Source organism: Anabrus simplex, chromosome 1 (genome assembly GCF_040414725.1).
Source record: "Anabrus simplex isolate iqAnaSimp1 chromosome 1, ASM4041472v1, whole genome shotgun sequence".
NCBI classification, from domain to species: Eukaryota; Metazoa; Arthropoda; class Insecta; order Orthoptera; family Tettigoniidae; genus Anabrus; species Anabrus simplex.
This window is the reverse complement of record NC_090265.1, coordinates 1557146389-1557170808: the sequence shown is the minus strand read 5'-3', so window position 1 is coordinate 1557170808 and position 24420 is coordinate 1557146389. Positions and strand designations below refer to the sequence as shown.

At 36.7% G+C, this 24420-nt stretch overlaps 1 protein-coding gene across 3 annotated transcripts in view; it reads left to right on the top strand.

Annotated features, from left to right (window-relative positions):
* The window catches only part of LOC136880507 (RNA-binding protein Ro60), a 193697-nt gene extending 174657 nt beyond the window's left edge, over positions 1–19040 (top strand). For all 3 annotated transcript variants that reach the window (XM_067153306.2, XM_067153308.2, XM_067153307.2), the window contains exons 9-10: positions 6897–7066; positions 17755–19040. In XM_067153306.2, coding sequence (XP_067009407.2) covers positions 6897–7066; positions 17755–17887 — 303 coding nt within the window. In that variant the 3' untranslated portion in view covers positions 17888–19040. The remainder of the gene's footprint in view (positions 1–6896; positions 7067–17754) is intronic.
* The last annotated feature ends 5380 nt before the right edge of the window (positions 19041–24420 follow it).

Genomic DNA, 24420 nt, shown 5'->3' with positions numbered 1-24420 from the left:
CACTGAACAGAGTACTCCCTTCGAATGCAAGTAGTACAGTGTTCCCACATCTTGACCGTGTAAGAGACTCTCCAAAGCATATTTCACGCTTGCTGGACAGTTTTAATCATCCCATTTACAGTATACAACCTTCATACATAATCTATTTACCGTATTTTCTCACATAATTTATGCCCTTGCATTATTTATGCATCCCAATATTTTTTGGGTCCTCAGTGGAGAAAGAAAATGTTCACGTATTTGATGCACCCACTTCTTCAAACATCCATTGCCCAGCTCCGGCAGTGTTTTGAAATAAAGATGTCAGCTACTCAGGCAGCAGCCTTCCTGTTGTAAAACCGGGGATTCCAAATACCAGGCAACGTACTTGTATCAGCCGGTAGGAAATACCATTGCACTAGTTCAATGAGAGAATCAGCGCAGAAGTGACCAGCGATGCTCTATTTCAGTCTGGTACAAACATATTTTACGAGTGTTTCGGGTACGGGCCATTCATTTTCTGTAATCTCAAAATTGTTTGTTAGTCCACAGTGAGCAAGTGTTCGAGTAATACTGCATCATATAAACTTGATCAGTTACGCCGAAACATACGAGAATAGGGCAGTGGGCCGCAAGTATTCAGTGTCCGAATGCAACGTGCGCTACCACGGTAACAGAGAAGTGCGACTTGAAGTGACCAAGAAGTCTCGTAAAGCATTTTGCGGACCAAAAAGTGGCAAGTTTCTGCAAGTAGAGGAGGATCTGCTTAAATATGATTTTGTTCCAAAACCTTTCATCCAAAAAGTAATCGATTTTCATCGCTTTGTGATTGAGAAGCGTATAAAGTGAAGGAATATCTGCTCTCCCAAATAGGAACCACATATCAGACGCCAGTCAGTTTCTGTATGCTACAAAGTCGAACAGTTGAAAAGAAAGGGACATCGAGTGTACCAGAAGCGGTACCAGAAGCGAAAAAGAACAGTGTACTGCAATGCATGCTGTAACAGGTGATGGCAGAAAGCTTGCCCCTTATGTTGTTCTAAAACGAAAAACCATGCCTAAAGTAAAATTTCTGTGAGGGATCCACGTTCTTGTCCAAGAAAAATGGTGGAGGGTCACCCACCTTTCCTACACACACCTACACACTCAACCCGTGCACACACACACACAGCTACCGTAGACACACACACACTAACATACACATGCCTGATACACCGACAGGTCCGTGGATACTTACCTACCTACTCACCTCATTAATAGGCCGTGGACGGGCTGGAACAGACTAAAATAGCCTGGAGCTGAACTCGTGCGTAATGAGATCAATAGGGGAACAGGGATAGAATGAACCCAGAACCCTTCCCAATAAATGAAAGAACGGGGTCGAAATATGGGGATTTATTAACAAACACAAAGCAAGGTAAGACAAATAAAATGAATAGCTTGAAACATTACTCACAGAGATATGCGTCGGATGCTTAACTCATAGGCTTAACATCCAGTGATATTGAGAGGCTTATCGAACACAAATCAAGCACGGCCACACTCGCCTCTTACAATCTCAAATCTCATAACGTATGGTTGACTTGCCTCACATAATTTCATATACGTGACGTATGACACATCAATCCACGTAGTAAAATAATAAAATGGACATACTTTGAAAGAAATGCACACAATATCAAAGCAGTATGTACATCCTGCCTGCAACTCATTATGCTCTGCATATCAGAATGAGCATCACCAGAGATGCAGCTCTACAACAATCCCCCATCTAGAATACACAACATCCCAAGGAACAAAAGGTAGATAAAGATGGTTGCCATAGTTATGAGGTGGGATAAACAAAGCTAACAATGAAACATATACATACAAAGGAACACAACAAACGTAACTAAATAAACTCTCTGTCAAAGACAACACAAGTCATACGTCACGTTCGGAATTATCGCAAAGATGTCGATGGCAGTCAAAGAGTATGGTATATTCCAAGAAGTGTGCCAGCAAAGCAAGCTTGGTGCGGCACAATGGACACGTCACTCGTTCAAGATAGGATACGAACGGTTTGGGGAAATATAGCAGGGATCTCTCCTTCGATGCCCGGCCCTTCTCATGTTGAACAGTTTTCTTTCTTTTCAGTATGTCATTATGTACGTACATGAATTGTACTTTTATTAGTACATGTTTATTTCACTTCAGGTCTTATTGTCAGCTTGTAACGGGGAGAATATTTTCCAGTGTCGGAACTTCAAACCCGGGTGTCCAACTTACCTGATGTACCCTATTTGACTTTTCAGAAAAAATCTCCCGCCGGAATTTTACGCCAAATGATGATAAATCGCAAATGAGTTGAACCAATTGCGTGCATATTATATTTGATGTATCTTTTAAATGTAAATGAATTGTAAATTTTTTTTAAATACCTGAATTCTCAAGTAATGTATGTATCCAAAGTTTTTGCCCTAATTTTTCGTCAAAAAAGTGCATTAATTATGCAAGAAAATATGGTATTCTCAAAATAACTAAGTTTTACAATATTTAAAATTCTTCCACCGTTTTGATACTTTTTTTTTGGCAAATTTTTTATTTGTCAACAGTACATGTTTCGTTCCTTATTTAGGAACAACCTCAGCTGTTATTGTAGCTTAGGTGAATTGCTAAGATTTTAAACACGTTAATTTGCAGGTACATTGGTTCACTTAAAAACTACTAAAAATACCAATTAAATTAAATGATATTAAAAACAATGTAGGGGTTAGTGTGTTAATGATATGAGAACGGATGATTACGTAGTTGGGTCAGCTTAAAAACTATGTCTATTCATTTGAATAGTTGTTAAAAATTTCATTTTGCTGCATTAAAATGTCTGTTTGCGGTTAAAAGTTTTAAAAAATGTTTGACTTCGTAACACTGTTCAAATTATTGAATGTTTTTATCTTCTGTTCCTTCCAGGTAAGTTGTTATATATTATGAGTTTTTAAGCTGACCAACTATGTAATCATCCGTTCTCATATCATTAACACAGTAACCCCTACATTGTTTTTAATATCATTTAATTTAATTGGTATTTTTAGTAGTTTTTAAGTGAATCAATGTACCTGCAAATTAACGTGTTTAAAATCTTAGCAATTCACCTAAGCTACAATAACAGCTGAGGATGTTCCTAAATAAGGAACGAAACATGTACTGTTGACAAATAAAAAATTTGCCAAAAGGCAAAAAAAGTATCAAAACGGTGGAAGAATTTTAAATATTGTAAAAGTGATTAAATTTTGATACGAAAAATGAAGTTGATTACTTGCAATTCTCAAAATATTCGAACATTTGCTGTATTGCAAAAAATAGAGAATTCGCTCATAACTGCATTACCCTTTCAGTAAGAATCTTTTAATGTATTGTTAATTTTTCCTGTTTCCTGTCATCTTAACCAATGTACCATAAGTACCCTTAATAATCTGCCCACCACAATGTTGCAGAAAGAACATAGAAAAATTTAAATCCCAAATATCTTCTTCTGCTTCCGCTTTTCCCACACACACACACACACACACACACACGCGCGCGCGCGCGTGGATTTGGCCCTGTTTTGTGGTCGGATGCCCTTCCTAACGCCAACCATATATGGAGGAATGTGTTCCTGTAGTGGCTGGTAGTGTAGTGTCTTGTCTGAATATGAAGAGGAGAGTGTTGCGACAAATACATACCCAGTCCCCAAGCCAGAAGAATGAACCAGATTCAGTTAAAATCCCCAACCCGGCCGGGAATCAAACCCGAGGCCATCTGAACCAAAAACTGCAATCCTGACCATTCAGCCAATGAGTTGGTCAAATCTAAATTCATCATTACGTGCATTAAAATTCTACTTTATTCATGAGTAATTCCACAGCATTGGAATGTAGGAAGTGTCCACATTTTTTAATATGACAGTTATGGGCATACTAATTCATAACTTGATTTTTTTTTTTTTTCACTTAAATAGTGAAATAATATGTTTGTGTCATTGGTGTTTACATTCCTTTTCTATTATTCATCTCTGTTTATACCATCATAGTTATAATCATCGTCTTCACCGCCATTGTCCCTCAAGGGACATCATGACCTTGACTTCAGTGGGGGGGGCTTGTGTGCTTGTTGATCCCAAGGGCTGTGCCAGCTATTTCTATTTATCTTTTTTTTTAAATCCTTTTCTTCCTTCTTCATCCATTCCCTTTTCTACATTCTTTCTCCTCTTCTAGTACTTTATTGCTATTGACTCCTCTATTTGCAATACAGTCCACAACAGAGCTCCTCCATCTCATTCTTGGCCATCCCCTAGGCCTCTTTGCAGTCTCTGTATCCATGAATGTTCTCTTTAGTATTCTCTCTCTTGGCATTCTCATTATAAAGCATGATAATTCTCTCTCCCAGGGTGTGTACATAAAACTGAGTACTGGTACATCTGCTTCAGGCCTTAACTAACCTTCTGAAAACAACTAAATAGGTAGGAACTCCACCTAGGTTCATCAACAACTCCACTGATTCTAAAATAACTAACTATATTCTGAATAACATCTGTGCATGAGCACCTCATCAACACACCAAAATATACATAAAATACTCGCAAAATACTGCTGGAAGACTCCATATTTACAACAACAAAAACAGTGGGAGATCAAAAGTGAGGACCAAGCTACCATTTGCAGTCAGTCCGTTGAACATTTATTACAAAGCACATAATTATATACAAAGCTAGTGAGAGGAGTGGAAAGTCGATGTCTGACTTTATTTATTTATTATTCTTTCAGTGAAATGTTTATTATATCCATTCTTCTTCTTCATGTGCCATGTCCTCGCAGAACGTTGGCGATCAGTAGCCTTCGCTATATATCTGATGGTGTTTAATTCATGTATAAGATCTGTTTTTGACATTGGGATATTGAAAGCATGATGAACCATGCTGTAGTATGCAGCACGTTTGTGGACTTGTGGATGTAAAGAGTGTTGATGAATGGTGTTTATGGTTTGTGTAGGTTCTCTATAAATTTTGTAGTTAAGGGAAATTTGGCATCTTGAGATAGTTACATAAGTCTAAAAACTTGATTTTATGTTCAGTTTCTGATTCTAGAGTGAAAAAAACTAACAAAATCTTATTTTCCACTTTCACTTTTAATAATCCAGATGCACCAGATTTCCAACATTTTCAAAAAACATGGTATAAAAATATCTTTTAAAACAGACAGTAATAATGCATCAATTCTACACAATACAAACTCTATTATTATTATTAATAATAATAATAATAATAATAATAATAATAATAATAACTCTATAGATCAGGTGTTTATATGCTTAAATGTAATAGCTGGCCATCCACCTATGTCGGACAAACAGATAGAAACTTTGACATGAGGTACTTAGAACATGTAAATTCATGTCAATATAATCGATTTTCAGCTATGGGAAAACATATGATCGACTCAAACCATAAATTCACGAATATTGATCAAGATCTAAAAATCTTTAAAATGGTTAATAAGGCCTTTCTGCTCACTATCTTTGAGAATTGTTTCATCCACCTGGATCAATTCTTTAATCCCAATTTCAACCATAATGAAATATCTATTTTTTAAATCCCTTTTTTTGATCTATTAATTCCTATTTTCAATAAAAAGAAATTAAGTACACTAAACCCCCTTCTTTCCCTCCAGCAATCGCTCACCATTCCACATCCCTCAGCCCCACCTTAGGCATTTTTTTAAAATTTTTATTTTATTTTATATTTTAATCATGTTGGAAACATGAACATCTCAGCACTTTCCCATCAACATCATTCTGTTCACACTTGTTTCAGCTGAGTTCTAGTAGTTTCCTCAAGTGTTGGTATTTTAGTGTTTCACCTAGTCTTCTGTGAGGTGCATTCTTCAAATTGGAGGAAAGCTGAGAGCTTTCACAGGACATGTGATTGTGATGAGTGTTTTTCAAATCTTTACTTGTCTTGCATTGTATTTCATGCTTGCTTTATAAATTGTATCTATATTCATGTCTTGCCTTAACTTTGATTTTGACTGGTGATGGTCTCTGGTAAGACCGAAACTAGTTTCAACAAATATATGTAATATTTTTAAGGTTACTACCAATAGTATTGAATAGGTGGAAACCTTTAGCTTTTGTTTTACACTATGTTGCTCTTCAATACTGATGAATATGAAATGTATTACCTATGATTAGTCATGATTATTATGTTTTCTCGCTCCCGTGAAAAATCAGGTTTTTGTAACGTGTGAGGTCTCCGTTTTTAAGAAACGATGAGCTTCATAGTAGTGAAATTGTCTCGAGTTACTAATTTCATACAAGCGAATAATTACTTGGTTTATTTGTACTTAGTGCAGTGTGTGTTGTTTCAAATTTGCTTCACAGTAGTTGCCAGCATAGATGTTTATCACCGGGTGAGTGTCCAGCTCCATGGCTAAATGGTTAGCATGCTGGCCTTTGGTCACAGGGGTTCCGGGTTCGATTCCCGGCAGGGTCGGGAATTTTAACTATCATTGGTTAATTTTGCTGGCAGGGGGGCTGGGTGTATGCGTCGTCTTCATCATTTCATCCTCATCATGATGCGCAGGTCGCCTACGGGAGTCAAATCAAAAGACCTGCACCTAGCGAGCTGAACATGTCCTCGGACACTCCCAGCACTAAAAGCCATACGCCATTTTATTTTACCAGGCGAATTAGCCATGCAGTTAGGGGCGCGCAGCTGTGAGCTTGCATCCGGGAGATAGTGGATTCGAACCCCACTGCCGGCAGCCCTGAAGATGGTTTTCCATGGTTTCCCATTTTCACACTCCTAGGCCTTTCCTATCTCATCATCGCCATAAGACCTATCTGTGTCGGTGCGACGTGAAGCAAACTGTAAAAAATATATATATGTTTTATCTGTTTCTCAGGTCCCAAGCACTACGATGGATCTTGCAGCACCTATAGAGTGGGCAGAGAAGACAAAGAAAAGTGTGGATGTGTTCATCATTGTAACAGATAACCACCTGCGAGGTATCAAGGTGAAACCTATAGATGCCTTGAAGCAGTATCGTACATCTCTCAACATCCCCAACGCCAAGTAAGTTTTACATGTAATTGTTTTCAAATGTATAGAATGTTGTTCAAGTCCAACTCTTATCTTATAGAAGCATTCTGTTATATGAAAATTTTTTTCAGTAACCCACTTATAACATGTCCATTTATTTCTGTTAAGACTGAAGAAATATAGAAATAACATGTGGACTTGCGGTGGCATTATTAAATAATTGACTTCACATTAAAGCAACACCCTTATGAAAATGCACATTTTTCATGAATCATTTGAAACGATTCCATCATTATTGGGTTCCTTAAAGCTGAATTGTTCACATTCATAAAGCATAAAGGCAAGCACTTCATAAAAATCAGGGAACTCATTGACATCACTTCCCATGCTGAATCATGAAATTCCTTATATTACTTCAATCATCATTACTTCTTGATCACTTACAATATACTTCCTCAGTGCTTCGATTAGTAGATATAAATATTTCCCTTACACTGTCATATCAATACTCTTCACATATATATTCATAATGTATCCAGTAATTTATGACTGTTTAGTTCTTCAGTCTGATGAAACTAATTTTGATTCTACTTCAATTAAGTTGTTTCTTTTTCAGGTATAATAATGTTACCATATGTCTTCTTTTTCAGGTACAGTAGTTTATCAAACTTCCCAAAATCATCTCATGAACTTTCAGAACATTCTTTGATGTACCAGTTTTCCTATGCAATTCAAACTTCTTAAATGCTAGTCTGATCATTTTTTTACATTTACCATCCGTCCCATACCCATAGGACTCTCTCACTTTGCACACAGTATTTTCGTAAGTACTCTCCCATGTATTTTTTGCTTCTGATGCCCTATAATATGTCTTTAGAGGCAAGATTTTTGGGTGTTATTTTTGAAAATTTTATGCTTTTAAAAGTGAGAAATTTGGTGTTACTCAGTCTTAAATAATGAAGTGAACAACATAATAAGAGTATATAAGAAGTGAAATCTGCTTTGGTAACCTGTATATTAGGTGGATATTTCAAGTTTACTGTGGTAATTTATTAACAAACAAAAAAAATTAATGAAAATTGCATTTCTTTGTGTAATATTTTAGACAATAGTATTTCCTTTGTCTTTTAATTTTCTTTCGTTGTCACAGAATATGTTCCTTTAATTAAGCTGAGTTTTACTTTTTTGTAAAGAGGAGTAAAGAACGGCTAAGGAATGCAGGTGTAGGGTCTGGGGTATAAGTGGGCATTAAGGAATATGAGGGAGGACTTGGAGGGTTTGAGGGAGATAATTGTCACGGAGGACAGGTAGGAAGGTAGGTCCCCTCAAACAATGTGCAGGTTATGGTAGGTGTACAGGACGGGTGGGAAGGAAAGGGGAAAGTTGTAGAAGACAGGTGTGCTAATGTTTTAAGGGCAAGGAAATTGGGGGCAAAGGGATATTTTCAGGGGCAGAATTCAGGACAGATATTGGGGAGTTACTGCAGGTACAACAGGTATAGGTACCAACTTAGTTGGGATATGTGGGATCTGATTAATGCAGCTTGGGAGAAGTTTAAGGAAGTTATGAATACTATAAGTGGAACACTGTGTAGTAGGGATACTGACTGGAAGGTGATGAGGTATTTAAATGAGACTATGAACAAGGTATGTGGGAAACTGGCAGTGAGATTTTGTAGATCCTAATGGGTGGGTAGGAGATAAAGATCTGCGCTCAAATGGCCTGCACTTGAACCGTGGTGGTACGTAATTTAGGAGGTTTTTAGAAGGATTATAGGGAGGAATAGTCAGGGAAACGGGGTAGGCTAGGGAGCGATGATAACGGTACAGATAACGGTACTGTAGAAGTATTGTAAAGAAAGGTATAGAATTAAATAATTTAATAGATCTATTTAGCAGATATTGTAATAGGAGTTGAATCACAGCTAAAAAGTGATATTATGGATGCAGAAATTTTCTCATAAACTGGGATTTTTATCGTAGAGACAGAATAGGAATGGGAGGAGGGGGGGATTCATTCTGGTGAAGGAAGAATTTGTAAACTATGAAAATGTTAAAGATGAGAAACATAAAATTCAGTGTGCAAGGCTCATCTCTAAAGATAATAGACAACTTGATGTTTTTTTGAGTGTACAGACCTCGTAAGGGTTGCATAGATATGTGGGAAACGACACAGAAAGAAATGTGATTGTAGCAGGTGATCTCAATTTACCGAATATCAATTGGGAAGGTAATGCAAACGACAGAAAGCATGACCAACAAATGGCAAATAAGTTAAGGACAGATGAATCAGGAAGTGATGGAACCAACTAGAAAGGAAAATATTTTGAATGTGGTGCTGATAAAAGCAGATGAACTTGATAGAGAAATTGAAGAGATGGGTGGTATAAGTAATCACAAAGCTGTTTTTGTTGTAGTTAAAAATAAATGCAAAAGAGTGGAAGGTTGTAAAAGTTAGAATATTAGGCAGTACCACACTGTTGATAAGACAAGCATGATGGAGTTTTAAAAAAATGTAATTATGATTGGTGGAAAATGGTAAATAAAAAGATAGCCAGGCTGAATGACTCAGACGGTTAAGGCAGTGGCCTGTTGGTCCCAATTTGGCAGGTTGAATCCTGGCTCAGTCCGATGGTATTTGAAGGTGCTCAGATAAGTCAGCCTCATCTCAATAGATTTACTGGCACATAAAAGAACTCCTGCGGGACAAAATTCCGGCCCCTTGGCGTCTCCGAAAACTGTCAAAAGTAATTACTGGAACATAAAAACAAAGTTTTTAACAAAAATGTAAACAGTCTGTGGGATGGTTTGTTGACGAATGTGAAAACAGGTATGTACTATCAAAAGTAGTAAGGAATGGTAAATATATGCTATATTATAACAGAGAAGTAAAGAAATTAAGAAGGAAGTGCACGTTTGAAAGAAATAGTTAGAAATGGTTGTTGAAGTAAGGAGAAATTGAAGGGACTTGCTAGGAAATTGAATCGAGCAAAAAAGTCAGCAAAGGAAAAAATTTGGCAGTTGTACAAATTTTAGTAAAAAATGTAAGAGTATGCAAAAGTACTTCAGTCAAGCGGAGCTTCTGCATAACGATGGCATTGACCAAGAGAAAGTGCATTTCTTAATGTTGCGGGGAGAAACTTATTGAAAAGTTAGTCCGGTGCTTTTGTGGCAAATATGTGTAAAACAAAACAAACAGTTTTGGACATAAGAACAAGGAATAACTAAAGGCATTTGCTGTGCAATGTGGTGTTGAAACAACAGTTTCCAGTAGAAAATGACTGAAGTTGTCTGGTGACACAAATCTGGAAAATGCTGTACATATATTGTACGTGCAGCAGCGGTCTGGTGGTAGAGCATTTTGTGGTGCGGAGCTTCAGGCAACAGCTGAGAGACTTGCTGAGCATATGAACATTACATTTCAAGCTAGCATTGGCTGGCTCCATCTTTTCTGCAACCGGCATGGTATTGTAAACTAGAGTGTTTGGTGAAGCGCTGAGTGCCAATAACGCTAGTGATAAGCCATTTAGATCACAACTTGACACACTAATCAAGAAAGAACTATATTATGCCGATGAGACCGGGCGCGTTCACTACCTGAAAACGTGCAAGTTTATAAGCATGACGGCACTGTACCAGGTCAAAAGCTTAGCAGAGTGAAACTTTTGACGTTATTGTGTGCAAATGCATATGGAGATCATCGCCTTAAATTTGTTATAGTCGGCAAATTTCGCTGGCCTTGTGTACTTAAGAACATCATAGATACAGGTACTCTACCTGTGCATTAACAAATTCCAAATTATCTCGATAAGCTGCAGACATCAATTTCACTTGTAGTCCTAGTTCTGTTTGGAGATAAGGGGTTTTATCTGTAACAAGATGGTGCCCCAGCTCACTACCATTAACATACCAGAGAGTACCTTGATGAAACTTTCCCTGAACGACTACCTCTAGATCTCTACCTCTGGGGGACCATAAATTATATTGTGTATCAAGCAAAGGCACCTACACTAGCTGCAGTATGCAAAAGTATTGAATTATTTGCAGCAATTCCACTGGATACTTTACAGAATGTTGTTCATGGCACTATCTGGTGGCATTGACTATGTTTGCTGATGGTGGCCACTTCAAACACATCAAGTGATTTCAATAAATTGAACATAAAGCTATGTCTTCACCAAATTTCAGATTTATATCTCAATTTATTAAAGTTATTGATAAGCAAACGGTGTTTACAGCTTATCGAGATAAACTGCACTGGTAACTGTTCCCTCAAAGAAGAATAGTCCAAACAACCACAGAGAGTACAAACCACACCACACCACACATCAAAATGTATACGTATATTTTAAGGCGTGCATTGTTATCGTTGTTGTTATTATTATTATTATTATTATTATTATTATTATTATTATTATTATTATTATTATTATTATTATTATTATCATCCTGAATCCTCCCATGTAATTTAGACACATTTGATTATGCTCCTCACTCATGTCCCAGACTCTTCTCTGTGTGTACTGCATTCATTTCTTGTCCACTTCAAAATTCTTCCTGTATACTGTGGCAGGTTATCAAGGTTCTTAAAACTAAAAATCACTATACAGGGAGGTAGTGTGTTTTTACTATCCACTAGATTTATTAAACTATTGTTTACAAGTTCGCACACTGGCGCAGCAAACTCTCATTCTCCAACACAGCTTTTTACAGCACTGTGTCATTCCAGAACTGTGTTCATCTCCTAGTTCATCGCAGCATGTAATCAAAACCTTTTTTATTCAAACTCCCTCCTAATTGACTTAACACTGATTCACAGAAGATTCTGGTAGTTTCTGCTTCCAGATCATTCTGGATATACGGTATTCTTCATTGTTTATCAGCTTCCATTTTCTTTTAGGAGCTTCCTTATTGTAAGCCCCAGCTGTTTGCCAGCACTCTTGTTTTGCTCGCCGCTGGCCCATCCTCATTGTCTCTCCTCACTGCCCCCACCCCCACCTTTGCACTCTAGCCTTCATTGTCACAATACACAATACTTGTTCCATACTTTCATAGTTAGCTACTTGTATGTTTTTCATGCCCAGCAATATACCAAGTCGGAAGAAAATGGAATGTATATGAATCTAGAATTTAAACAGTCCACCCCCAAACAAGTGAGTTGGCCATGCATTGAAGGTCTTGTAGCTGTGAGCTTGCATTTGGGAGATGGTGGGTTTAAATACCAACATCGACAGCCCTGAAGATTATCTGTGGTTTCCCATTTTCACATCAGGCAAATGCTGGGGCTCTACCGTAATTAAGCCCATGGCCACTACCTTCAATCAATCAATCAATCAGTCACTACTGATCTGCATTTAGGGCAGTCGCCCAGGTGGCAGATTCCCTATATGTTGTTTTCCTAGCCTTTTCTTAAATGATCGCAAAGATATTGGAAAATTATTGAACCTTTCCCTTGGTAAGTTATTCCAATCCCTAACTCCCCTTCCTATAAATGAATATTTGCCCCAATTTGTCCTCTTGAATTCCAACTTTATCTTCATATTGTGATCTTTCCTACTTTTAAAGACACCACTCAAACTTATTCGTCTACTGATGTCCTTCCACGCCATCTCCCCTCTGACAGCTCGGAACATACCATTTAATCGAGCAGCTCATCTCCTTTCTCCCAGATCTTCCCAGCCCAAACTTTGCAACATTTTTGTAACGCTACTCTTTTGTCGGAAATCACCCAGAATAAATCGAACTGCTTTTCTTTGGATTTTTTCCAGTTCTTGAATCAAGTAATCCTGGTGAGGGTCCCATACACTGGAACCATACTCTAGTTGGGGTCTTACCAGAGACTTATATGCCCTCTCCTTTACATCCTTACTACAACCCCTAAACACCCTCATAACCATGTGCAGAGATCTGTACCCTTTATTAACAATCATATTTATGTGATTACCCCAATGAAGGTCTTTTCTTATATTAACACCTAGGTACTTACAGTGATCCCCAAAAGGAACTTTCACCCCATCAACGCAGTAATTAAAACTGAGAGGACTTTTCCTATTTGTAAAACTCACAACCTGACTTTTAACCCCGTTTATCATCATACCATTGTCCACCGTCCATCTCACAACACTATCGAGGTCACCCTGCAGCTGCTCACAATCTTGTAACTTATTTATTACTCTCTACAGAATAACATCTGCAAACAGCCTTATCTCTGATTCCACTTCTTTACACATATCATTGATATACATAAGAAAGCATAAAGGTCCAATAATACTGCCTTGAGGAATTCCCCTCTTAATTATTACAGGGTCAGATAAAGCTTCAAATCAAAATCTCTTTATTTGCAAATGAGGTGTCTACCTCGGTGGCAAATGGTACACTAAAATACATTATTGTCAAGCACTAAATATTAAATTAACAAGAGAAGAAAATTTTCCTATAATACAATATTATACAGTTTACGCTAACAATGTTTTCTATTAAACACACAGCTCATCCTTAATAAATTTATATTGTTTACAAAATTCTACTTATATTATCTCCTGTACTACTTACAAATATAGTCAACTGATATACAGTATGTGGAATTACTTCAAATGATACTATACAACTGGTATAAGATTAATATTTACATTGCATTTATTTACTTATTTACTTTTTTTTTTTTTTTTACCCGATCTGGAACCTAAGTAGCATATCGACCTGCTGCGTCTTAACCAGAGCCCCTTTTGCCACCACTTTTCAGAGTTCCTGAAGGGCCTTCACAGCTACCGTAGCTGTCCCAGGGCCCTCGAAGTCCCCACTGTACTTCACCCCTACAGGCAGTCCCCTACTTTGGCTGTCCAAACTCCTTAGACCAGAGAATGGAATTAATTTATTCACACACATTTTTTTATTTACAATAACCTGTACTGGTCGAATGCCCTCTAACACTTTATTTATTTTCTCTGTTGCTGTTTATTCTCTTCTTGAATATCTGTACAGATTTTGGAAAAGGATCAAACACTACCCCTGGTAAACTGTTCCACTCCTTCACACCCTTCCCAATGAATGAAAATTTACCCCTATCGCTTCTGCTAAAATTCCTTCTAATTTTATATTTGTGGTCAGTCCTGCCGATACAATTATTTTCCAACTGAAGCCTCTCACGGATATCTCCCCATGCTTCTTCTCTTGTATAGGCTCTATATAATCCTCTAAGTCTAGTTTTCTCATTTCTCTTACTTAAAGTTTCCCACCCAAGTTCCTTTAACATTTCTGATACACTACTCTTTCTCCTGAAATCCCCTGTTATAAATCTTGCTGCTTTCCTCTGCACACTATCTATTTCTTTTATTAGGTATTCTTGGTGAAGATCCCAAACACTGTTTGCATATTCCAATAATGGACGAACCATAGTCAAGTAACTTTTTTCTTTTAATTCTTTATTGCATCCTTTAAGTAGCCTCATTATGACATGTAACGATCTGTATGCTTTCCCAACGATGTCATCAACATGACCCTTCCAGTGCAAATTACTTTCAAATCTCACACATAAGTATTTGCACTTGCCATCTTTTGGGATAACTACCTCATCCAAAGTATATTCAAATTCGTTTTAAAGCTCCTGTTTGTAAAATTTGTAACAGTTGATTTGCCTCCATTAACCTTCATATTATTTTCTTCAACCCATTGTTGGATGCTTTCAAGGTCCCTTTGTAATTCTGTACAATCCTCAATGTTGTTTATTCCCCTATAAACAATTGTCATCTGCATAAATCTTATTTTTGATGTTATATTGTTCCCTAAATCATTTGCGTATATTAAGAAAAGTAACGGACCTATTATACTACCCTCTGCAGTTCCCTTCCAAACTTTCTCTTCCTGAGATACATTATTTCCTACTTTGACTTTCTGAACCCTTGAATTTAGAAATGTTTTTATCCAACGTGTAACCCTTACGTCCAATCCTATTCCCTCCAATTTCTTTAATAATATTCCATGTTCCACTCTATCAAAGGCTTTGGAAAGATCTATGGCTATGCAGTCTAACTGACCTCCTGAATCCAATTGATCTGATATGTCCTACTGAAATCCCACCAGTTGTGCCTCACAAGAAAATTTCTTTATAAATCCATACTGGCTCCTCATGAACCAATTTTTATCATCACATATCCCTCTGATGTACTTTGATATTAAACTCTCCAGTATTTTACAAACTATACTGGTCAGGCTGATTGGTCTGTAGTTCTCTGGTTTCCTTTTATCACCCTTTCCTTTATAAATTAGTATTATTATAGATTCCTTCCATTCCTTTGGTATTAACTATTAATTATGACATAGTCAAAGAGAAATTTTAAATAAGGCACTATGTACCACCCCATTGTCTTTAATACCTCCCCAGTAATTTGATCACTTCCTGCTGCTTTTCCTTGCTGAAGCAGTTGGATTTCTCTGAAAATATCTTCATTTGTGAATGAGAAGCTTCTTGTTTCCCTCTGTCTCTCTCCCTCTCTATCTTCTGTTTTGGTTTCCAACTCCTGACAATCATCTACTGAATCTCTGAATTCCCTACTAAATAGGTTTGCTTTCTCAGTATCTGTTAAATAGTGTTCACCCCCTTCTCCCACCATTGTAGGAATTTGGATTCCTTTTCCTTTTTGATTCCTGATATATGAATACAGCTTTTTCCATTTCCCTTTGTGGTCATTAGCCTCTTGAAGTATGCCATTCACATATTTCTCTTTTGCTTCCTTTTTCACTCTATTCAGTTCCCTCATTAGCTGTTTTCTGGTTTCTCTACTCTCCCTACCCTCTTTGATTTTCCTGTTTACTATTCTACATTTTCTTTTTAATTTTCTTATTTCCCTTGTATAATAAACAGGGTCTGAGGTCATTTTACCCTTCTTAACAGGTACACATCTCTTCTCTCCTTCTCAAATGATTCCTTTAAATTTAGCCCAAAGTGTATCCACGTTACTCCCTTCACTTATCCAACAACTGAATTGTGATTTAAGGTAAGTCTTCGCCTACTCTAATTCTCTGAGTTCGATTTTCTAGAAATATAGCCACCCATTCAGTCACACATTTTTCTAGTCCAGTTGCACTCATTTTTGCCAGTAGTCTTCCATGATCTACCCTATCAAATGCCTTAGATAGGTCAATCGCAATACAGTCCATTTGGCCTCCTGAATCCAGGATATCTGCTATATCTTGCTGAAATCCTACAAGCTGAGCTTCAGTTGAATAACCTTTCCTAAATCCAAACTGCCTTCTGTCAAACCAGTTATTAATTTCACAAACAATCTCTACATATTGCTGACTGAATACTTCTGTCTTTTGAAGATCCTCGCATACACACTCCCCTTGTTCATTAATGATTCCTGGAATGTCCTTCATTGAACCTGTTTCTGCCTCAAAATACCTATACATACTCTTCCATTTTTCACTAAAATTTGTATGACCACCAGTTATGCTTGCCATCATGTTATCCTTAGCTGACTTCTTTGCTAGATTAAATTTCCTAGTAAGTTCCTTCAATTTCTCCTTACTTCCATAACCATTTCTAACTCTATTTCTTTCCAGTCTGCACCTCCTTAGTCTTTTTACTTCTCTGTTATAATATAGTGGATCCTTACCACCTTCAAAGGAACAGACCTATTTTCACATTCCTCAACTATTGCTTTAAACCCATCCCAGAGTCTGTTTACATTTTTATTTACCATTTTCCAGCGATCATAGTTACTTTTTAAAAAAACCCTCATGCCTGTTTTATCGGCCATATGGTACTGTCTAATAGTCCTAATTTTAATACCTTCCTTTCTTTCACATTTATTTTTAACTGCGACAAAAACGGCTTTGTGATCACTAATACCATCTATTGCTTCGGTTTCTGTATAGAGCTCATCTGGTTTTATCAGCACCCCAGCCAAAATATTCTTCCCTCTAGTTGGCTCCATCACTTTCTCAATTAGGTGCCCTTCCCATATTAACTTATTTGCCATTTGTTGGTCATGCTTCCTGTCGTTCGCATTACCTTCCCAATTGACATTTGGTAAATTGAGATCACCTGCTACTATCACATTCCTTTCCATATCATTTCCAACATTAACAATGAAGAATTTATTTTTGAAATTGAAAGTTTCAAACTGCCTGTGATGGCAATAGAGAGAGGTTTGCAAGATGTCACTGCATCATCCACATTAAGTTTAATTTATAAAAATAAATTGGTAAAGGGGAATCCCAACCTTTCTACAGCCTTAAATGTATTGCTTACCATCCTAGTTTCTGTTTCCTCCCCAATCCTAGCCCTTTTCTAGCTTTGCATTGCCAAAAACCTTGGATTTGTTTGTGAAACATTAAACTACTAGCACACCAAAAAAAAAATCCAGCACCATAGTTTAAAGATCCGTTAGGCCCATTTTCAGTTCTCAGCTCTGCTACAAATTTAAGACTTGAGGAACTTGCGTGGAGTGCAATGTGCCACAAAATACAAAATGTAGAATTATCCCTTCAACTTGATTGAATTAAAAATACACACCTCATTATAAATATGCAAAAGTACTTGTCAAACTCCATGTATATAAATTCCATCGAAACATTGCATATACCTTACATGCAAGAGCAACAAAGATTAGATTTCACATGCCTTTGAACAAATAAATCTCATTCTCATGACATTTGTTCATGATCTTGCCTATCAGTACTAGTTATTGCAACTAATGAATCCTCTTTCTTTCTTCACAGGTTGGTGGTATGTGCACTGAGTGTTCCTGAATTCTTTGTAGCCTCCCCTGAAGATCCTGGAATGTTAGATGTGGCAGGTTTTGATGGTCAGGTGCCACGCATCATTGAAGCATTCTCGAGGGGAGCTTTCTAAATACATTGGGTCAACTTTAACCTTTACATTGAAGCCCATTTGTTCATTTTAGCAGATCTATTGTGAGAAATTCACATCACTGACAGATGATGCTTAAGTTTCAGAGCTTGACTGCTGAGTTAATATTTTTGTTTAATACAAGGAAGTTATGTACGTTTTCATTCTCTGTTGAGCGTAAGGAGCTGCCGAAAGCAGGCAGATGCTTCAGGAAAAATAATTAGTTTTTCTACAGAAGCTTAGTAAGTATGAATATGTGCATACATCTACTTATAAATGCTTTGACAACTGTGCATCACTTATTTTTAGAAACCTTCAAGGGAATAAATGTAATATTGGAATGTGTAATTCTCACTTCCTTATGATGTGCTAAGATAAGTTAACATTTGATACAATTATCAGCATACTTTTACTAGCAAAGTATGAATTCTTATATAGACAGCAAATGGGCTTCATTAACCGTATTATAGGAAATATTTTTTCTTTAGCCAAAAGAGTAAGTGTTATCTTTCCTAGGCAGTTTTATTGGTGAAAGGAAGACACTCCAAGAATACATAAGAGTGCTTTGTGATGCATGTTCTTCAGCGGAAGCAGAATTTACTGATTATCACAGTTTACTCGGTGTTCAAAAATGAAGACAGGTGAAGTATTTTACTAGTTTTTGCACCAGTGGGATTTATGCTTCAGGAATTACAGTGACTTAACACTTCAGTTTGGCCTAAGAAAAGTGAACTATTCTCCACATTCATTGACTTACTCCACAGTTTTACTATGTAAAAAAAAGGGAGACCTATATCTGTGCTCGAAGCGATTAGAGTTCGTAACAGTTACATGCACTAAAATTTAGTGTTTTGTTTTATTACTCATCCTCAGTAATTGAGGGCTTTTTCAGCCCTGCTATGGATTCTCCATGTTAGTTTTTTAATTATTATCTCTTGATTGTGATATAATAGACATGTCAAAATAATTAAAAGAAGCACTTAAATATATTTTTACCAACAGTGACCTCAATTTGACTGGAACGTTATTTTGTTTTGCAGTGGCTTTGCTTCTGTCATGATGACTGTGGTTTCTTTTCCCTCTCTCTGCTGACATATTTTCTGTGAACCTTATATTGGTCTGTAATGTGATTTTTTTTTTGTGCTGACATGTTATTGTAGAGCTGCTTTTTTTTTTTTTTTTTTTTAATGTATATCAGTCTTATAATGTGATAAAACACCTATCAGATATAGGCTGTTTTAGTTTAATATGTCATTAGTTATAATATTATTGTACTGTTAAGTGATGGTGGTACATTTATTGGCTACATTGGCAGTTGAAATTACTAGTTTGAAAATATTCACCTACTTCAGGTAAATGGAAAAATCAGAGTTATCACAAATATTTAAATAGGTACTGTGTTATCATCTGAATAACACAGATAATTCAGGAATTCACTCATTTTTACAGAGTTCCCTTTAAAATCAAATCTGTGAGAAAACAAAAGTTAAACCAGTATTAAAATAGACCCTTACTAAATCTGGAAAAAACTCTCCATTAATGAAATATACTATAGCAATTGAATTCCTAGATGCTGTATTCTTGACATTTTACTTTAGACACACTGCTGCCTTAGAGTTTCAGTACTCTTATATGCAATATTGTTTGAGGGTGGGTTTTTTTTTGCCTTGAAGTTTGTGACATCCGTGATTCGAATCCTAAGTCAATCCTAGGTCAGAATTTTCACCAGAAAAATCACATAGTCAGGAGTATTCGGTCTTAAAACCACAGCCAATGATCCGGGAGGCTCTAGTGACCCCAGAAATGTCTGGGATAAGCTGAAGAATTTTTTTTTTTTTTTTTTTTTCCTTTTGAAGTTTGTGAGAAGCTCTTGATCTTAAATGTGATAAAGGATTCCTGAAGTGTCTTTATTTTATACCATCAACTTCTCATTAAAAATCAGCCATTTTATGTTAGAATTATCGGATGGTGGTATGATTGATGTCTCTTCTGAACTCTCAGTATCGTCACAACTCTGAAATAGAAAATGTCCATGTATATATGTGAAAGCAGTGTCTAAAACTTGTGCAAAGAACCTTGCCATGCTAGGAAACCTTGGAAGTACAGTACATTCAAAGGTTTGGTGACCCTCAAGTTGGTAGTAGCTGTGCGTTCAACGTTAAATTACTAGATATTGTTGTACCTTTTATACTGCCTAAACTCTTTCTTGCATTCCTATTTTCCAGCTCATTATTTCTGTAGGAAGGTAAAATTTTGTATTGAGTTTTATCAGATCAAAGTAAAATGACAGATTAATTAACTGTGAAGACATACGATAAGTCTTGTTTCTAGAAAGAGCAGTGTATTGCTAGACCAGTCCTCTCACCTTTTTCATATTCAGATTTTCATATGGATTCTACATTCCAAGCTGAAGTAGACACACTCAAGGAATCTTTTATCACATCTATTATCATGAACTTTTCATAAACTTCAAGAGGAGAAAAAAAAAAAAAAAAAAAAAAAAAAAATACTTCTTTCTTCATCTTATCCCAGACTTTTCTGGGGTCTCTGAAGCCATCCAGGCTCATTTTGGTTTTGGCCAGTTATTTAAGTCCGGGTACTTGGTCTTTACACCACACAGGACAGATATCGGTAATAGCTATGCTGGGTTAGTTTAAATTTTGTCTGTTACAGTATCACGGGAAAATGGATTGGTGGATTTTCATGAAAGTTGGCATTTAAGTTTAGGATAAGGGCAAGTAGAAGATATAATTCATTCAAAAAATTCTGCAAAAGGGGACCTTAAACAAAAGTCGCTGCATCTCTTTTACATTTGGCTTAAAGGAAAATAGCTCATCACAAAGTGTATTTAGAACATTATGTACAAACGTTTTTTGTTCTATGCCTTTTACCAGTAGAGTTAAAAGTAAGAGAGAGATCAGTGCCAGTCATGTAAAAGTTTCAAGTCCAAGAGCCGATAACTAACTCCATTGGGAATTGCTATGAAAATCATCCTGGTAATGCTTGTAGTCTATTTTATTTATATATAAACCTGATACTTAGTTTTTATACCAGAAGGAAGAGATCAAATGAAGACCAGCAATTATGCAAAGGAAGAAAAAAAGGGGGTGGGGGGGAGAATGTACTGTGAAGGCCCACAGAGAGCCAGGAAACAAGGGGCCTGCATCATAACAAGCCACTGACAGCTCCAGCTCCTTGTCCACCTACGTGCTTCAGAATCTCAGAAACAACGTGAGTGTTCAAGAAAAAAATTAATCATTCAAATGCAAAATGATTGTCCCGTCAATGACTGTTACAGTCCGTAGTGAATTACATAATAATAATAATAATAATAATAATAATAATAATATCTGAAATACTGTGTAGTACACTAGAATTAAAATATTTAAGAAACAGTATTGAAAGACACAGTAGAGTCTCTGTAGTACAACCTTTCCCCATTCTGACAGGTTCAGTAGTCCGGCATAACGATTTTGCTTTCAAGGACAAGCCTATTGGTGTAGAAGGTGGACTTTAAAGAAATTAATCATGGCTGTACAGTGGATCCTCGATTCTCCGTTTCTGGAGAGACCACGGGAAACCTGAAAATCTGGGAACAAATGAACCATCAGCAGTTTGGCTAAACATCACAAAAATGAAATATGTATACTTATAATCTTACAAACACCCCTAAACCAAACTACAGCCCCAATGGGCCTTCTGCCTACCAATCTACTGCTGCTCAGTCCGAAGGCCTGCAGATTACGAGGTGACGCACAGTCAGTGTGACGAATCCTCTCGGCCGTTATTCCTGGCTCTCTAGACCGGGGTTGCCATATTGCCATTAAATAAGTCCTCAATTACAGGTAATCGTAGAATGAGTGAACCTGGAACCAGCCCTCCTATGCAGGTAAAAATGCCTGACCTGACCGGGAATCGAACCCGGGCCCTCCGGGTGAGAGGCAGGCAAGTTAGACCGCAGGGCTGGCCTCAAACATTGATTACTGGTACGCGACTTTAAAATCTTGAAACTTTACATTCAGTTTTACCAGCGAAAATTTGTCAGTTTCCTCTGAAAACTTCTTTCAGTTCAGCAACTTTGATCAGCCAAACTCTTTGAAAAATCTAATACCCGTAACGCCAAGCCAAACAGCGATCGACCACAAGTAGTTTAATTCTCTATTCTAATAAACTAAAGCACGTTAGATACAAAAGCACCCAACATGATGGCAAAATCCCTTTTTTTTTTTTTTTTCCTTAATCTTCCATTGTAATTTGGTCACCAGTATACTGTTAGTAGTCAATTTATGGAAATCTTGTACCGCGTGAATTAGGCCTACATCGACTTTTGAAGGTTATGTTGAACTCAAAATATGGCTTTGAATGTAAGTATCGATTCTCAAGTTCTTGAATGCATTATATTCCTTTCTGCCCATCACTAATCACAATCAAATTGGAAAGAGAAAAAATATCCTTAACACTTCTGAAATTACGGTTATTCATAACCTTGAGCTCGGCTGGAAAGTGCGCTCGCTGTACATGTCTGTATGAGTGTGAAATGATACGAAGTTTTTAAATGTAACTTGGGCAAATAAAACATCTGCAGTTTTCATAACATTTTAACACAAAAACATAAAATTCCCAGTCTTATATTAGGACCAAAACAGCAATAGGCAATCCCAAAACCTCTCATGGCTTTATGTATGTAAGGTGCAACATCTGTTTTGATCTCAATAACATAATTATATACAATAATATTAAAATACTAAATTTGTGTTGCTTAAGAAGAAGCTGTTTCGATTCCTACCTGGAAGCCCAGTGACTATACAGTGCTCTGAGGGAAGTGCCGGAAATCTTTTCGGCGATACACTCTGGAAAAAAAAATCTAACCCTGGACATAATGTAGACGTTTTGTAAGAACGAACATTTGAAGAAACTCGTTCTGTCTTCATGTAGAACTGTCGAAATGCACTCTGTCTCCTTCCTATTGCGGACACTCTGCTTTATGATTTCCGAGGATTCTCTGAACAGTACCATCCAAATGCAAAGTTAAGATGCTCCCTTGTGCAAGTTCACCGCCGGTCACTTTTCCAATACCGTACTTCCTCAAGTTACTGCAATGATGGGACGTTAACACCATGATCCATAAGTGTGCCGTAGCCGTCCTTCCATGAGATAGTTTTTCAAAAAACATGTGATCTAGGATTTAGCGTTGATGGGACCAAAATTTCTGAATAGTTGATCCGGGAAATCGTTTCTTCGACGAACGGATAATGCAGGAATTTTACAACATGATTTAATTAGGATGCTCGCGGGACCACATAATTTGAACGAATAATACGGGAAAACGTTGTTTCCAGAATGTGTAATCGAGGTTCTACTGTAAATTGCTGTTCATTGAGTGAAATGCCTTTTTAATGTAATTTTTTTCTTTTAATACTACACCCTTTCATTTAATTAACACTGTTTTCCTTTGACCATCCAGTCATCAAACAGATTTCTATAATCTGATGACAAGGCCCAGTCCCATATGTGTTGAACCAGAGACTGTAATGTACTTGAAATTGGCTTGAAAATGCACTCCTTTGCATATAAGTCATAAAAATGAAAAGTTTGTATTGGAACTTCATAGGCTACATTTAGAATGGTATAAGTGTGTCCAAATTATTTCCTTGCGTTCGATAGTTTAAATTGGTTCTATTACTTTCACTGCAATCATAGGCTTCCTCCTGCCTTTCCTCAAGAATGAAGCTCAGTACAGTACTGTACTGCGATATTCTAGTATGTTAAGAAAACCCCATTTGAATTCTGAATTCATGAAGTCGAAAATAGGGTTTATTGTGTGCTGATAAATGTGGAGGGTAAACATTAGACGTAAGATGATAAATAACATTTAAATGATTTTGTTATATGAATTGTGTTTCATAAGTCTTTTGACATTAGTTTTATTTGCTTGAATTTGTTCAAGATGGGATTGTGCCCTTCATCATAACCTTTTAACGTTAGAAGTTTCACTTGATGAATATTTCAGCTTTAAATTAAAGAACAACTATTCTGTGCAAGCAAATTATAAATTAGTTTTCTGAATGTTTATTGTAAACTATCCCATCATACTTGTTATTAATATTGATATTGCTTCCTTCCAAGCAATCATTAACAACATATGTCCTTGATATGCACAACAATTAAAGATTCTCACAGCAAAAGAGAAAGCAGTACTTTAAAGGGGCCAAATTCACTCAGATTATGTATGGCAAAGGAAGAAAGAATTCCGTGGAGAATTTGCATCATTTAGTCTTTGCTAACGTCATTGCTCCTTTTTCAGAAATGAAAGCTGGTGTCAAATGTAAAGTAAACATCGACATATTGTTCAGTAGCTATATTGCAATAGAAAGCAGTGAAAAATTCCTGGAACAATACTAACAAACAATTGACTCCCCTGTATCCATTCTTAAATATGATCAATTAGGGGTTAAAATTTGTGGGACTAAGATATCTGGAAAGAAATTCTGGCCAAAGAATACTTCGAGGAAATATCAATACAAATGTACAGGTTG